Below are 17771 nucleotides of genomic sequence, written 5' to 3' on the forward strand. Positions count from 1 at the left end.
CCATGCAGTTGCTTGTTCACCCTCTCCTCCCCCAATGGGATGAGATGAAGAGTCTGAAAAAAACCCTAAAACCTGTGGGTTGAGATAAGAACAGTTTAATAATTAAAATAAGATAAAATATAATAAATATAATGAAAAGGGAGACAAAAACAGAGCAGTAAAACCTGAGACAGAGAAACTGCTCAGTGCAGTTGTTCACTACCTGCTGACAGATGCTGAGCCAATCCTCAAGTGCCCTTTGTAGCTAACCGTGCCCAGTTTATATACTGAACATGATGTTCTGTGGTGTGGAATATCCCTGTGGTCAGCTGTTCTAGCTATGGTACCTTCCAGCTTCTTGTGCATCTGCTTACTGGAAAAGCATGGGAAACTGAAAAGTCCTTGACATAGGGTAAACACTACTCAGCAGCAATGAAAACAGTGTATTATCAGCATTATTCTCACACTAAATTCAAAATGCAGCACTGTGCCAGCTACTAGGAAGAAAATTATTTCTATCCCTTCTGAAAGCAGGATGATATCCACTCCTTATTACTGTGTCTTTTATGTCATACCCAAATTCTGTTCTTCGCAGTACACCATTTACTTTCTTGTCTTCTGATATATACACACACATCATACACATGTATCATTGCCTTAGTCTGTGGGCCATTCCCCTAAAATGTCTGTTGCATTCCTTTAGTCCATGGCTTTGAGTTACATCTATTGTAACAATCTTCCAGGACAGAAAAGATTTTGCATCAAGTTGGATTGTTGCATGCTGGAGCCAGTTCTGCTTCCGTCACAACTGCACTTTTTCGGTTTCACGGAGTTAATTCTTCACTGGTCTGGATGATTTTTACTGTTTATACCCTTCATATGGCAATTGAATGGGAATTGGGTTCAGAGATCCCCAAATTCAGAATGGTAAAAACAGGTGCTGTGAGGTACCCAGGTCAGTGATGGACATGTAACCATGAAAGAGATGGTATAAAGTGTTCTATGACAATTAACATAATGCAATTTTATTTATTGGCTACTCTTACCCAAAATCAAATCACCATAAGGAATTCAATGGACTGCCCCATCTTCTTGAATTACCAGCTAGGTGGACCCAGGTGCTTGAGCAAACTCAGTTCCACAAATTATTTTGCTTTTTTCTGAAGCAGGAATAATGCAGACTGTTTGCCCCTCCATAATTACACGCATTACAGGAAATTTATCCCTTTCTACAATGTGTTAAAGTTTGGACTGTGCCATGGACTGACTGTCAGATTCCCTAGTGTTTACTTAACAGGTGGCTTCTGCTAAATGTGTGTCCCAATGTTTGAAGGTCCTGCCACCCACTGGTCAAGGATAAATGGGTAACAGTCTGTTGTATCCTTTCATTTTTCTGGAAGCTGTTGCATGACAGAGAGTGTGATATTCCCACTCAATGCTATGGTCTTTCAACCAGTTGTCTATGATGTTGTTTAGGAAATTAAAGCCAGTATCTCATTCTGGAATTTCTGGGACACTCTGGCATCTTCTTAAGGTTTCCTTCTTAAGGGCCATGGTTCCTGGTGGTGGCATGGTGTTCAGGCTGTGTTCTCTCTGCTGTAGTTGGTGCTTCCACCATTCTAAGCACGTGACATTTTCCTTGGAGTTTTGTGGGAGTGTGATATAGTCTGTCTGCCCAGTCTCCTCCCCATATTTCTATTAGAGTTGTCATTCTCCATACTAGAGAGGCTTTAAACTCTTGGTTTGTTTAGTTACAGTGCACGTTTCACAATAGTGGATAATCTGGGCAATTGTGTCCGTGGTTGAGTCCGCCCCGGATCATGTGTCCACTGATAATTTGCACCTCATCCTTGATTATCTGAGGTGTCATGGGTGCACCAAGTAGAAATAATTTTCCCTTATATTGACAATTCTGATCCACCTGAGTCCCTTCGATCTCAGTAGCCTGTTGCACTTTCTGGTTGTTCTGCTGTTCCTCTGTGGCCTGTTTCTTGGGTGCATTAGTCTCTACTTAAGGTACCCTGACAACCAGGATCTCCATCTAGACAGCGATATCTTGTCACAATGTGGCAGCTCAGATGGCCTTACCTTTTTGCTGCCAGTTGCTCTGCTTCCACTGCTGCAACCACCCCTCAGGGCATCTGCCACTGCACAAATAAACTAAAAATATTGACCATTTTCCTCATTCAACAAATCTGAAGGCAGCTGGGTGGCCTTCACCTCTGCAATCAATCACTTGATTCACCTTCTCCTTCACTGACTTGTTGTAGGAGACTCGATCTCTGATCCTTTCCTACAATGTGACAGAACTATCAGTAAGTAAGGCATATTTCTTCTCATTTTCTGGTAATTTATTACACAGTGAGTCCTCTTCAGTAGGGGTAACCTTCCCAGTGATATTCCAAAATCTTTTCAGTCCAGTCTTTGAGAGAGAGGAGACTGGAGTAGCAATTTTCCTGGAAGAATCCACATTTGTGATTGTTTTTCCTTGCAGTTCACATGCCCATGCCTCTAGGGTGGAGGTGGATTTTCCATCTCATTTTTTCATATCCTTTCTGTGGTCCCACAGGATTTGAAAAAACATTGTGTGTACTCTTTATCCTCTTTCTTGAGCAAAAGAATGCTCTCTTAATAGCTGAGGTAGTTGTCCATATAGGTGGGGAGTAGTCTGTCTTCTTTTTGTTGCTGGAACTCCCGGAGCTGTTTTTCATACTTTTTGAACAGATTTTTTTGCAACTGAAAGTCCATAGGTAAGAAGAGAGATTTTCTTTGTATTCCCAGAATTGGCAAACCATTTCATCCACTATGGGTACTTCCTCATCTCTCCAGGTCATTAATGCCAATGAGTTGGCACACGAGGATGGTGTTCTACATATACAAATATCTACCATGTGTGTTATGTGCCTTGGATTTTGTCTAGATCTGTGTACGACTGCACATTCTTTGTCTCATAACAAATCATCTCTAGCACAGCCAGCTCCCTCAAGTACTAGACACCTCTCTCTCCATGGTGGTCCACTTGCCTGGGTGACGTGGAATGTCTTCCTTGAAGACCCTTCCTTCACATCTGACAAGCAACTAAGTGCCACACAGCTGCTTGTTCCCGCCTTAGTGGGGTGGGGAGGAGAATCTGAAAAAAGTGTAAAAACTCTGGATGGAGACAGGAACAGTTTAATAATTGAATTCAAATTAAACAGAAGCATATTATAATAAATGTAATGAGAAGGGACACAACAAAACCAGAAAAATAAAACTCAAGAGAGAGAACTGATGCAGTTCTCTCTGATGCAGAACACAATGCAGTTGCAGTGATTAGCCCCTCCCAGTTTATATGCTGGGCTTAACAATGTGGTATGGAATATTCCTTTGTTCAGTTGTCCTGGCTGTGTCTCCTCTCCAGCTTCTTGTGCACCTTCTCACTCAGCAGAAGAAAATGAAAAGTCCTCGAATTAGGGTAACCCCTATTTGGCACAACTAAAAACATGAATGTGTTATCTCACACTAGATTCAAGACAGAGCACAGTATAAGCTACTAGGAAGAAAAGTAACCCTATCCCAGCTGACAGCAGGACAAACAGTCGTTATATAAAGGTACTATAATTTTTTCTGTTTCCCTTTTTAAATCTTCACAGCAGAGGCCTCGAAGAAGGAAAATAAGAATTTGCAAGCAGAGGATAATTTTTGTCAGTCTGCAGTATCTGAAGCAAGTGGACCAAGGACTGTGGTAGAAACACAGCTAAGTGTAGGTACACAGTCTGTTACCTCTTCTTTTTGATTGTATTGTAACTGAAAAACCAGTTATGAGAAATTATTTTTGCCCATATCATTACAACTGAATTTCCCATAATGTATATAAAAGATAAAGGGTTTTGTTACTACTTTCTACGTGGATGTAATGCTTCTCAGTGATGTAATGCTAATGACTAAGATGGATTGGTGTTTTTTTGATTTGATTTTTTGTTTGGTTTTGGTTTGATTTTTTGGTTTTGTCTTTTTTTGTTGTTTGTTTTTGGGGTTTTTTTTGTGGGCAGGTGGGGTTTCCCCATGCATCTACAGAGTCTGTGCCACAGCTGTCAGGGTCTGCAATTTGAGCCATTTACTAGCAGATTACATAAGGGAAAGTATTTAATCTGTCTCTGAGATTAAACTGTTTAGAGTGTCTGTTTTTAGAGGTACATATCCATGTCACAGTTCAATATAATGGCTGATGTTAAGTTCACATGGAAAGTCATGCGCTGCCCATGCAAAAAAGACCGCAGCTTTCATTGCACTTATTTGATATAGCAACCAAATTACAGCTGCTCATGGACATGAGGTCATGAATATATTTGGGTCATTAAATATTATGAACATTGCTTCATTTCGTTTGTATTCTGAAGCCACACAGAATGTGCTCGACAAGCATTTATAGCTCCAAATACCATGAGCATGGATTTGCATGCTTTAAGGACTGTCTGTGTTATTAACATGACCATGCTTTCATAGCAGTCAGTGCTTTAATTACAAATGGGAAATAATGGCTAAATCAGTACTCTCAGATAGTAATATTTAAATTTTAGATTTGTAACTTAAGTCAAGTTTTCCCAATTGAGAAAATTAGTATTTCCTAAAGCAAAAGTCACAGAAAATGTTGTTGTTTTTAATCTCTCAATGACCAGAAGCAATAACTCTTAGCTGTCTTTCATTTGTAACAGTGTCTCTAGCTTAATTTCTGAGTTTTAGATAGATTGCAATAATGATCATATCAGTAAAATGATCTAAAAACTTACATGTTTTGGTTATAGAGCTATATGGATATACTTGGAGAAAATAGCAGAGTGATAGTAATTATTTTGATTTTTTTGCTGTGAGTTGAGCCCTGCCTTTCTCCAGAGGAAAAGACAGTACATACCAAAGAGGTCCAGCTCCTCATAGCTTGGTAGAACTGCTGGCAGCTCTAAAATTGGCATCTGAACTATCTATAAGTAGTTATGCAATGGTTTGAAAATAAGAAAATAAAATACCCTACCTTTCCCCAAACCATGAAAAAACGTTCCCCGGCTTTAATTTTCACCTTTTACTTAGTGCTCCTTATTTTGTGCATTTTGATTCTAGAATAATTTTTTGTCAGTTTACAAATTCTTATATATTTAATACTCATTTGAAACTACTTTGAATAGCAGAATGTAGACATGGCCACTTTTTGCCAGCCTTCTTCCACAGTATTGGAAGTGAGGCTGGAAAAGTGGACCAGGATGCTGATAATTGCTGTTCCAGATTATTACTAGCAGCTAAGAGAAAACAATATACATAATACACACATATACATAATTTTATTTTGTAATGTGTAGAGCTTGTACTCATTCTACTGTATCAAGTGCTGAATCCTCAGCTAACTTGCAGAAAAAAAGGTATTGGGATTGTGTGGAGAAACAGGAGACAAAAAAAACTCTAGGGAGAGGGATCTAAGCGACCTCTTGTGCTGACCGTGCATGTAAGCTGAATTACTGATAAATCACCAAGTACTGTTTTTTCCTATTTTTTTTACATGGATTGCCATATTCTGTTTGATGTCATGATGAAGATAAAACTATAGAATAGAATACAAGTATACACGTAAGACTGCAATTAAATTTTGCCAGCTGCTGCAATGTAGTCCCTTGGGTTTATATAGAAAGGGGAAACAAACAGAAAAAGGCTCCTATAATTGAATTGTGCGGACAGTTGTTATAAACAGAACTGTTAGGAAAAAATCTTGGTAGTATTGTTCATAGTGACAGTTCACTTTCAAATCTTATCTTCTACGTTGAGGCCAGAAATAAAACACAGAAAAACTAGTTATTCATGACATAAAGATAACTTTGAAGAAATATTAGATTTGTTGAGACAGAAGACTTTGATATAAATTAAGAATTACAGTAGCTCCTATTTTATAGGATCATTACTGTGAAATGGTGCTCTAGAAGCTGCAATCATAGGTAGGATTATGAAGGTATTTTAGTCAATTCAGAGACCTTTAGAATAACATTTGCTTTTGCTTCACAGGCTGACTCTCTAAAAGGTAAAGAATCAACAGATGTCCATGCAAGCACATCTGAAGGTATTCATTATCAGTATTTCAATTACTCTAGATCAATAGTTTTGCAGGCTATTTTACAGCTTTCTGTTTTACTTCATTTGTCTGTAGAATGGATACAAAAACATGTTTTCCTCTAAGGTCCTGAGACTCAACTTCTATACCTTTTACAGGAATTAAGATAAAATTGTTATGTGTCTTGGTAAAGATGCTATTCAGAAAAAAAAGTACCACAATGAAATGCTGTTTTAGTGGCACTTGATTTCTTTAATGAACTATTTTGGGTGGAGAGGTTGTATGTAGATCTTAGGCTGAATTTGTTCACTTAAATTCTAATATTTTTTTTTTGGTGTTATTCTCCTAAGACCCTAATGTAACTTCTGTTTCCATCTGGACACGAAGCAGTAATTTAAAACGTCAGAGGCTAAATAAAAATAGACAGGAACCTGGACTTGAAACTTCTCAACGAGATGAGGAAAATGCTGTTCAAGTGTCCAAAAGCAGGTACCAGGAGCCCATTTTTACTGATTTTTTTATTTTGTTGCTTGGGCAGTCACAAACTACATTAGTGTCTCAGAGTATGCAACTGGTATTTCTTCTCCTTTCTTCCTGCTTTACTTGCTTGATTTTAAAATTACTAAAAGTAAAACCTAATGTAGGAAAGGAAGAAAGAAAAATGAGGAATCATTTGAAGAGGGTTGCACCAAAGTGTAGTACTCATGAAAGCTCAGTAGATACTAGAAATAATAGGAAAAGGCTGAAGGCTGGAATTGTCCTGTTGTAACTGAATATACAATGTGTAAATGGTAAAAATGTGTACAATGGTAAAAATATTTGTGTTCACAGCATAGTTTAAGATAGTATATTTGGACTTGTATCCATAATATTTTGTGTGGTCTTCAGGGAGGTATCCCTTCCTAACTTCTTGTTATAGCTGATAAATTGCAGTAAAATATGGTCTGACCGTTCAGCTTGGGAGCTGGTTACTGCTTGTCAGCTAATAAAAAGTGTTACAGGGAGCCATGTCTGCAAAGGAAAGCCCTTTGCCAGACAGTGTTTTAAACCATCATATCTCATATAATATCCTGAAAAGAACCCAAAACCCAGTTTAAATGATGTTAGCCTGTGTAACAGTCATCAGATGTGAACAGTAGTATGACTTGTGTGCCATAACTGTTCTTACAGGACAGGGCTTGGAGTAATAATTTGCACTGGCTTTCCATTCAGAGTATCTATTTTAAGTAAATAAATAGCCCCTCCCTCCCTCATAGACACACCCTTGTGCCCACCCCACCCTGCTGCATGTGTATGTCTTCCTCTCATTCTCTTCCAAAGAACCCCCCTTCAACCCACAAAGCCTCTTTTCACAAACTGAAAAGAACTTGATTATTTTCTAGGAAATCACTCAAGCTTGTTTCATGAGGTTTCTTTAAACAGAATTAGTTGTGGGGGTATTCTTTGTGCAGTTGAGGCCTTCAACTAGGTACTGCCTTAATCTGTGTTTAAATTGCTCTCTGGAATTACTGCTATTGTATTGCTGTGCTGCATGGCCAGTGTGCTGCTTTAAGCTGGTTACAGTTTGATGCTGCCACAGCTTAAGAAATGCTGTTACTACTGATAATTGGCTAGTTCATATGTGAGAGGACTAACCTGATACTGATTGTCTAATTTTGGGCCTTGCAAAATTAAACCAATGAGGGGCTGCTGTTACACAAGATGCATCACTACTTTCTAAATTTAAAATAACAAGCATAAAGGAAATTTCAGATTTCTTTCCCATAAAATGGAAGAGAGATATAATTTTATAATTGCCAAAGCAATTTTCTTAGTTGATACTATTTTCATTTCCTAATGAGGAGTTAGCCATTTTTAGGTGCATTTAGTTTCCTTGATTCACATTTCCCATGCCAAACATGCACTACGTAATTGGTCATGAAAGAATTTTCCTGCAGAGTTCACCAAAATTATGTATTAATCTAAAAGATATATCTTAATACCTGCTACAGGCCGGAACTTCTTGCCCACACATCTGAAAGCTCTGAAGACTTAGTAGAAGTGCCTAAGGTGGATACTGTTGAGAAGGATGAGGAAATAATTGTTGAAAACGAGGGCCAGTCTGTATTAGAAGCGGAAATGCATGTATCACCCTCTGAGAAACAAAGTGAGACGGAGGTGAGCTGGATGGGATAGCAATAGCAGATAAGTTTGGAATACAGATACAGTTTCTGCCAATTATAGTCATTGCTACCTTGCTCCATATGACTCTTAGCTCTTTGATTTTTCACACCAGGGCTTCATTAAGAGGTGTATCTGAGAAGTTAAGGCTACTACAGAATTAGTTTCAATGAATATTTCACCGTACATATTTTGAACAATAGTGTTTATAGGATTTTCAGTAAGGTGAATTTCTAGCTTGTCTACCGTCCTAATTTTCTTCATTGATTTCTCCTAATAAGAAATTCCAGAGAACTTGGATAAAGTCAAGATCTGACTCAGCATCTCTACTTAAAAAAAAACCAAAAAACCAACAACAAAAAAGCTTTTTGAAGAAGTCACTAGCTGGTATGCTTTAGTGAACTTCTATTGGCTCTTTTTACTTCTCCACTTAAAACTTGCCTGTTGGATTTAAACATCAACTTTAAATCCTGCTTTTATCTTCACTTTTTTAGCAACTTGAACTTAAATTTCTGAATATTCTTTGTGCCTAGCAATGTCCTCAGGGCTTTATGTTCTTACTGCTGGATGAGAAAGTGGACCTTACACATGTTGGGTTCAAGGAAGGACTGCAGCAGGCATGAGAGATGCATTAAAAACTTCTGTCTTGGCTCCTAACTGTAAGCTATGGTCATATATTTAGTGCAGGTGACAACAACATACTAATAGTCTGGCTAAGTTAGCTAATCTGCATTAAATTCTGCCTTCTTAGTATACAATTCCAGATATTCAAGCTATCTGCTTCTCACATTAAAATGCAAATAAAGATCACATGTACACCCATTAGTGCTGGGGAACAGTAGCTGGACATAATCTTGACTTAAAAACGTGATTTATTTTTTTTTTTAGGAAATGCCATCAGAACCTCTTAATGGTGAGGTAGCTGAAGAAACTGGTAAGACCTCACTCATGGCTGAAGGGGAGACAGTAAATGAAGTTCCAAGTGGAGAATCAAAATTGCTGTCTGAGAATCAAGGAAAAGAACCTGTAACACAGTTTTTTCCATTAACCCTTGATGCTCCAGCAAAACCTTCAGAAGACACTGAATCAGATAAGGTGAGAGAACTAAAACAAAATGTGAAGTCATTTTTACTTCAAAGTGTATGTATTTTGAGGGGATTTTTTTCTTTTGTTAAATAACAGAAAGTAGCCCCTAACAATGCATGAAATTAGTGTAAGAACAAATCATTAAGATAGATTATGTAAATCCGTAAGGAGAATACACTAACATTTCTTTTTCAATATGCAGAAGTGGGACCTATGTGCATGTGATACCCAAAAGAAAGATATGTTTGCAGCAGTTTGCCTTGACTGTCACGAAACTGCTGTTTCACACTAAAATACTGGTTTGCTAAGAGTGAAAAGCCACATACATATTTTGTCTAGCAATTCTTGCATGATGAAGTGTAGAAATAATTAACTACTGCTAAAATGCCTTTGCTTTCAGAACAAAGGTTCTACTGTTTGGGTTTTTTTGTTTATAGTGTAAAAGCAGATTTGTTAGTAGATATGCTAACAAAACAATAATTGTATTTGTCTAAAATAATTTTTTCCTTTGGGATTAATATCAGAGTGCTTTTTCTGTACCTCAAATTATTCAACTCTTTTGAACAATTTGAAAATTGGAGAGCAACTCTGGATATGAAATACAGGTCACAAAATAGTCTTGTGCAAAAAAGAGGACTGTTTTGTCAAATTACATGCGGAAAATTAAGAGCCCACTGAATGCTGAACTATCCACTGAGGTTGATAGCTAGGAGCAGTAGCTGTTCAGTGTCTTTTATCTTCAGCTAATTGCCCTCTTGATTGTTTTGGCACCCTCCACCTGTAGGTTTTAAACGAAAATGATTCAGAAATGCTGACTGAAGAAGCTACGTCTGTAGAGAAGGAGGGCACTGAAGAACAGCAAGAATCTGAAAAGGCCAGCACTGAAAATGCAGCTGCTTCGGCATCAAAGGAAGAGCCTTCTGACAATGGCCTGCCCAACTCTGTGGTAGCTGAAGCCACAGAAGAATCCGTTTCTGAAAACTTACCTTCCTCATTAGAAGATCAAAACGAGGAAGCAGGGCACAACGCACAGGAGGCCCCTGCTGCCATGAGTCAGAGCTCTTTGGTAATGGTTGAACTTGAGGGTGCTTCTTTTCAGCAGCCTTCTGGACAGGAAGCACAGAAGAACCAGTTGGAAGAGCCCTCAGAAGAGCCTGCTGAGCAGACGGATCACTACACGCAGACAGTGGCAGAGCGGGCTGCTGACAGCAGCTCTGAGGAAGCAGAAATTGAGGTACCCATTGTAGATCGGAGAAACTTGCGAAGAAAGGCCAAAGGCTACAAAGGTCCACCCAAGAAAAAAGGAAAGCCAGCATAAAAATCAAATCATGATAATGTATCTATTTATAACAAGGTTATTTTGTGTAAAACTTTAGGGTGTAACTGCACCATATCTGCCACAGGGCACACGAGTTTAAAATTCTGGGTTGGATTTCCTCTTGGGTTCAGCACCTTTCCTCAAGTTTTGCTTTGTTTGTTTCTTAAATTTGACCACTAGAAATTGAACTTCTCCATAGTATGAAAGTAAATAGCCAGTCTTCTCTCTTCATAAAGGATACATGGTGAAAAAATACAGTTGTGCTATCAAAGGGAACAGTTTGTATATTTGAGGTAGTAGTCATGGAAGAAAAATGCAGTGTGAAATTCTGGGCCTGTCAAGGTTCCTCAAATTGCTATGGACTTCCATGTCACTGGACATCACTCAAGATATTATTTTTTTTTTTAATAACTTTGTGTTCTCCACTGTGGAGAAAAGCAGAACAAGAAAAATCCTTCATTGTTTCTTGTTCTCTTCCCACAGGCTTAAGAGATTAAAATGTAAGATTCTTCATTCTAGGTCTCAAAATGTGCAGGAAGGTGTAGCTCAGTAGATCACTGCAACATGAGCAGCACTTGTCTTTCATGAGAATCACTTGAAACTGCTGAGTCAGTAGAATGCAGTGGAGCATCTGCTATAGTGCTTCCTGATAACTGATTTCTTGAGCAAAGAGATGTCTACGCAGTAAACTATTTGTATCTTCCAAAGCAAGCATTTTGATAAGCCCAAGTTTTTCCAGAGTGGATGGAATGAAGCCTCCATATGGAATCATTTGAATTGCCTTCCTAAATACTTGCATGTGTTGAGTGGGTAGCTGATTACTTGTTGCATTACAGGAAAAGGATATTACAACTCTTGCTCTTGTTTTGGTCCGAATGGAAGTGGTTCTTTGTGTTTTCCAAATACTTGGCTGGTGCTGTGGGGTAACTGTTAAAATGTTGTGTCTTCCAGGTGTGTGACTCCTGTGAGCACTGACATTTCAGGTGGTTGTGATATTCATTAGTGTGCGTATTAGTGGGTATTTCAGCAAATGCTTGTTTGCCAAACCTCTATGCCTTTAGGAGTTAGTGGGTGATACCTTGCAAATACTTCTGAGTCCCGCTTTCATTTTCTAACTTGAGTATAATTCCTGGGATGATAGCTTCCCAGTTGATGACTTTTCTTAAAAGCAGCAACCAAACTTTGCTGTATGCAGACAGGAATAAACCCAGATTTTCATGCTTATTTCCCTTCTGAGGTTCTCTTGGCAAACCGTGTATTTAACTTGTCACACAAACTAAGCCTTAGTTTGCTATGTGTCTCTTTCCAATAAATGCAGCTGCTTTTGTAATAGGCTAAAATCTCAGAAATAAAAGAACAATGATTCTGAGAAGAGGAAATTACACTGCTTTTTGTCCTGCATATGCCTTTTCCAAGATGCGTGAACTAGTCTTTCACAGTGTCTCAAAAACAGAGGTACAAGGTTCACTTGAATAGTTTCTGTCTTAAATTTCCTCCCTTTATGGAAGTAATGTAAGAATATGAGTTTTGGATTTTTATGCTTATACACTTTAACTCTATTTTTAAGATATTTTAACTATATAAGATACATTCGCACTATTTTTTTCAGGTGATGAAGTACCATGCTCCTTTTTAATCTGTTAAGAACAACGTGAAAAAAATAAATAAAAAAATGAATAAGCATTTTAAAAAAACCTGTGTTACCTAAACTTCAGATTCAGGATGAGTGAGATTACTGAGTTCAATCTGGGTATCTTGAACAATTGCATGTAGCTATAGTATCTCATCAATGTACATACAAATACTTGTTATGAACCCCATGACCGATGAATATTCAAGATCTTTCCTGATCGTGTGTAAACATATTCAAGTGAACCTTAAGCATTTCTAAAACTCATGAAGATTTTTATATAAAGCACATAAGACAAAACTTTTGTTATTTTCTGTATGGCTTCTCTTTTATTGCTGAGATTACTTGTTTAAAAAAAAAAAAAAAGTGGCGCAAAACCACAGCTATTGCATTGCTAAGAATTGGGGATTTTTGAGGACTGGTGGCCTAAAATAGAGTTGCTGTATACAGTGTATTGCGACTCATCTTCCATTTTTAGGGCAAGCTTTACTGAAGATTAATCTTCTCAGTCCTTCAATTGATACAAATGTATCCATTTTGAAAAAGTTAAGGATCCTTTTACTTATGAGCCCCAGTAATTTCTATTACTTCTAGGTCTTTTTAATTTTTTTATATGTATGTTTATCACTTCTGTTCCTGGTGAGGTTGAAAACCTGTTCATGGGAAGGTCATTTCACTCACATTTCACCTGGCTTTTACTTTTCATGGCTAAGTTGGAATGATTTCAATTAGTATCTTTCTTTTGAGACATTTGCAGAGTAAATACATAAATATTATGAGATCATGATATTAGGATGGTTTTGGTTTCTGCTGAGAACAGTAAAATTTCTGATCTCATTTCAGCAAGTCAGTTCTAAATACCGAACTTAAATTCATATGTTAAAAGTATACCCTTAAATAGATATCTCTGTAAATCTGGGGTGCCTGGGATAATAGCTGGTGAACAGACTTTTACAAACAGAATGTGGGCAGTTGTGGTGCAATTAGAAATTCCAATAACCAATACAGTCTTGAAAAATGGACACTGTTCTAACAGTGATCATAGCAGTACTTTGAACCAAAGGACACGTTTTATTTCTACAACAAATTCTTTGGCATCAATCTTTCTCCTGTAAGTGCAGAGTAGCAAAAATCAAAATACTTTAAGTATTAGTTTTTATTGCTGTACTGATTGTCCCACAGGAACAGTAGTTCGATACTTTATTAATTCTGTTACACTTATGTAAGGAAACGTGTATGACAACTATATTGACTGGAGTGTTTTACCTTGGGGAATATTAACTGTCTTATTAACATCAAACGCTTAAACAATTTTAAAGATCCTATTGCACCAGCAACGAATGATTAAAACATCAACTTTATACAAATTTGTACCAAATGTTATTACAACATGCTGTGGAACTATGTGTGTACAGTGAAAGCAGGCAGTATTATTTTTGAGCTTTATTTAGTCTAGGAATAGAGTTTAATGAACATTAATTTGTGACTTCAGCCTTGCACTTAAATGGTAAATGGTTTTGTACTTGAATCTAATATTTGTTCAAATGTCTGTCTTGTACTGCTTCTCCCATGTTCTCTCTTGGTCAATTTTAATTCAATGCAGAATTCTTGTTTGCTGTTCTCCTGTTTCATAGTCCTTCGCATGAAAGTGTACACATCTTATTTCAAAAGCGCTTTAGCTTATTTCAAATTATGTCCAACCTTGCTTCTTTTTTGTACCATCTCATTTGTAAATGTCAGTAATCAAATTGATAATTTACAATGTCATGACACTATTAGCAACAAATTGGCCTAAGTTTCAGCTTCCTTGCTTCTAAGTGACTGTTCTAAAATATTACTATGGGGATACACTTTAGATTTATTTCCACAAATATGCTGTTAGATGTTTTCTAAACTAGTGATATCCTGTTTATAAACCTTATGAAAGTTGTATTGCTATTGCGTAGTATTGTACCTTAGTCTTGTTAGTGTGTTAATTTTTTCTTTTTTTTTTAGTACTGTCTGGGCTGCTTTTGAAATGTAGTAATAAACTTTTATTTTGTGATTATTTTTTGCTTGGTTTTTAATATTTGAGTCCATTCTGCTATATAAGAAGCACATTTTAATTCACTGGAACTATCATTTTACAACCTGTCTTCTACAGAGGAGTTTTTATAAAATCAAAAATTATTAATTAAAAAACCTTGTATTAATTAAAATAATTTTCTTTAGCTTATGCATCAGATTTTATTTTCTAAAAAAGCAGCAGAATAGGCTCTTCTTAATGTTACAGCATGAATTCTGCTGTTTACATCTCTGCAAGATGATGTAAATTTAGGAGTTATTAATGTAGTTTTCTCTAGAGAAGCCAACTAGAAATGCTGTAACACACTGCCTTACAGTGTGGTACATTAAAATATCTTAAGTGAAATGGTGTTATTCAGCCAACAACTTACGCGTTTATAGCACTAAATGTAGTAAAGGTTTTAAAGACAGCTGTAGGAAATTAAGGTACTCTCTTCGTGTTGTTAATGTACAGCAAAGACTAAAGCAACAGGAAGTTTGCTTTATAAAAATAAATGGAAGATTATCTATTCTGACAAAATGCCCTCTCTCCAAGGAAATGACATAATGATTTGTGACCCTCTCTTACTTTCAAATGACTTGTCACTAACTCAGCGTAAAACTCCTAAGTTACTAAGTCTAGACTAGGGGAATGTGTTAAACTAATGAAATAGTTGTAACAGGTTATAGTTACAGTTACTGTCTCTGTAGCTTTTATGAGAGAAGTTATAAAGATTATACAAAAGCAGCTAGCTTGACTTCCTGCCAGAGCTCCAGATCTGAAAGCGGACAAGATCTGGATGGAAATGCTGGAGAAGCATCTGTGATAGAAGAGCTGGAGCTGCAATTACTCTTCCTGGAGAAGAGAAAGCTCAGGAGGGTCTTAACCTTGTGTACACACACCTGATGGAAGGGGAATGTATGTCATAAGTGGTTTAGGTTGCTTAACCAATCACTGTCAAAATTATTAGCAAAAGCAGTTTTAATATAAATTCAAAAAAGCATGACTTTAAATAGTTTGATGGTAAGTTTCACTCTATTACTTACTAGAGAGATGAAGCATACAAAGGAAAATTGAATTAGGATCAATCTAAAATTATTTACAGAGATGGAGAATGCAAAAGGGAGAGTGGGACTGCCTGCTGAGTCATGAGGTTCAAAGAGGACCCCTTTACTCTTGTAGGAACATAGAAGATAAGGTTTGTTGGTAATTACACACTGAGCAAGAACAAGACATGGATTGAGATGGGGACATACAAAGAGAGGGCAGCACTTTTCCAGGACCAAATACCCTTGTTCTGGCTTCTGGAAATAAAGCACAACACAGTACAGAGTAGGCACAGGAATGGGGTTCTGAGGTATGCCCATGACTCCATGAAGCTCAGGTACACATGTGCCCCAGGACCTGGATACCACATCAGCTGGATCAACCTCTCCCTCCCCTCCTCTCTCCCTTCCCTTTATCCAAACCCCACTGGTGTGTCTAGGAGATCAGGGACTAACATACCAATTTCCATGCTAAGTATGGAATTTGGAGGGTCCTCTGGCTTTTGTGATTCTGTTCAGCCATAAGCATCTATGAATCTAGACTGCTTTCTTCTCCCTACAGATGGGACACCATAGCTTTCCAAACTCCTGACAGAGTATGATTGAGTCCAGTCTTAGTTATGGACTTCGATTATCTGTAAAGGACTTGGCAGCGCTCAATCATTGACTAGTTTAACATTTATGAAGAGATTCCATAGGATTTTCTCAACAATAACTTAATTATAGATCTGAGATGGCAACACTTACACTGTATGTGCTACAGGGTGTTTAAATTAATTGACGGATATGTGTATACATAAAAAGATAAAGATACCTACTGAAGTTCCCCTTGAGTCCAGTGAAATACTCATATTGAACGAGTACCTTTTGCTTTTTTGAAGGAGTGATGTTGGAGTCTGGAATACAGAGTGTGTGCCCCTGTTTCTGATACTTAGTTATAAGATCCAGAAAAACACTGAATTTCATATAATATGAAATTCATGAGCATGTTTTCATGGTGATACATGAAAACAACTGTTAAAGTTAGATGGAAAAAGCTAAAAGTGTAAGTGTGTAGATTAGAAAGTTTTTTTAAGTCATTGAGTGAAAAAGTAGTTTAGAGAACAGGAGACAAGATGGAAGATTTAGGGTGTTGTCTCTTGTCCCCTCTTCTTTCTTCTTCATGTTCTTCTCCTAGAGGTTTTTGGGTAATAGTGAGTGATTGGATAGAAAATGCTGCAGTGCATCACAGAGGTGATGGGTCATTGGGTCATTAAGAAAAATAATATATGTGTCTATTGTTAATTGGGTAAAAATAGGTATAAAGATAAAAGAACTGCGTATTTCGGGGCCATTTTGTGCATCAGCCACGAAGTGAGCCACAAGGCCTTGTTTGTACCATCAGAAGAAAGAAATGTACCAGATTGCAAAGATTAACCTTGTAACCAGCCTGGAGAGACCTGTCAAGTTTTGCGATGATCTTCTAATAAACACAAGAAACAAGATTCTAACGAGCTTGGGAGTTTTCTTCGAATCATAAGAACTGAGATAAGCAGGGCTCCCCATGAGGGAGGATCCCAAAAGAATTCAGCCCAAAGGAGGCTGAGAAATCCAAGAATAAAAATACAGAAGAAAAAAATAAAATACAGAAGAGATGCAGCAGAAACAGAGAAACAGAAAAAGAATTTTTTAGAGAGAAGTTACAAGTGAGGGTTGAGGCTTAATCAGTGTGGGGAACTATCAGCTCAGGCCCCATTGTCAGCTTTTGGCATTGATCCTCTGAGTATCACAAACCCTCGAGTTGGTCAGCTGTGGGAAATATTCCACTCAGAGGTGTTACCGCTGAAGATGAATAGATCGTGCGAACACAGGTTGAGGTGTGGTGCAAAAAAGAGGAGAGTTTATTTTCCTTCCCAGGATTTATAGGCTTGTGACCATGGCCAGGGATTGGATGGTCAGGATAACACTTTCTCACTGCACTGGCCATGAGAGATGCCCATCACAAGACGTGTAACAGAAAGAATGTACACATATCTATGTTTACAGTTACTGTCCTGGGAAAGTCCTTAGAAAACCATGTCAGCAAGCTCAGAAGCTGAGTTTTCAGGGCGACACAGAGGAGCCTGCTGTGGCTCAGGAGAGTGAAAAGAGCCTTACTTAGAAGCATCGTTTATAGGATTGCAAGATGATAGACTTTAGACATCGGTTAATCTTCATTCTGGCTGTAAGTAATTACTGGAATTCTTCAAAAGCCCAGTAATAATACTGTTCCACTGGCTATGGTTCCGGGATGTTTCAAGACTATTGGGGATGGCTGCTTATCTATTGTGCCCTTAGTTAGGCAGCAGAAGTTCCTATTTATGGAGTGTTTCTGGAAAGCTCAAGGGGAGTAGGAATCATTAATCAGGGCAAAAACCTAATGAGATCATAGAGCAGTCGGTGGATGAGGCAGAGGCCAT

The 17771-nt window shown here is 37.7% G+C and overlaps 1 protein-coding gene across 4 annotated transcripts in view; it reads left to right on the plus strand.

The window, feature by feature from the left end:
- FAM169A (family with sequence similarity 169 member A) overlaps nt 1–14290 on the plus strand; it is a 36696-nt gene extending 22406 nt beyond the window's left edge. For 3 of the 4 annotated variants that reach the window (XM_015652267.3, XM_015652265.2, XM_015652268.1), the window contains 6 exons: nt 3612–3721; nt 6004–6058; nt 6400–6538; nt 8041–8206; nt 9098–9304; nt 10080–14290. In XM_015652267.3, the coding sequence (XP_015507753.1) occupies nt 3612–3721; nt 6004–6058; nt 6400–6538; nt 8041–8206; nt 9098–9304; nt 10080–10613 (1211 nt within the window). In that variant the 3' untranslated portion in view covers nt 10614–14290. The remainder of the gene's footprint in view (nt 1–3611; nt 3722–6003; nt 6059–6399; nt 6539–8040; nt 8207–9097; nt 9305–10079) is intronic. The other variant, XM_015652266.2, reaches the window with a different exon arrangement.
- Nucleotides 14291–17771: the final 3481 nt, after the last annotated feature.

This window comes from Parus major, chromosome Z (genome assembly GCF_001522545.3).
Source record: "Parus major isolate Abel chromosome Z, Parus_major1.1, whole genome shotgun sequence".
Classification (NCBI taxonomy): domain Eukaryota; kingdom Metazoa; phylum Chordata; class Aves; order Passeriformes; family Paridae; genus Parus; species Parus major.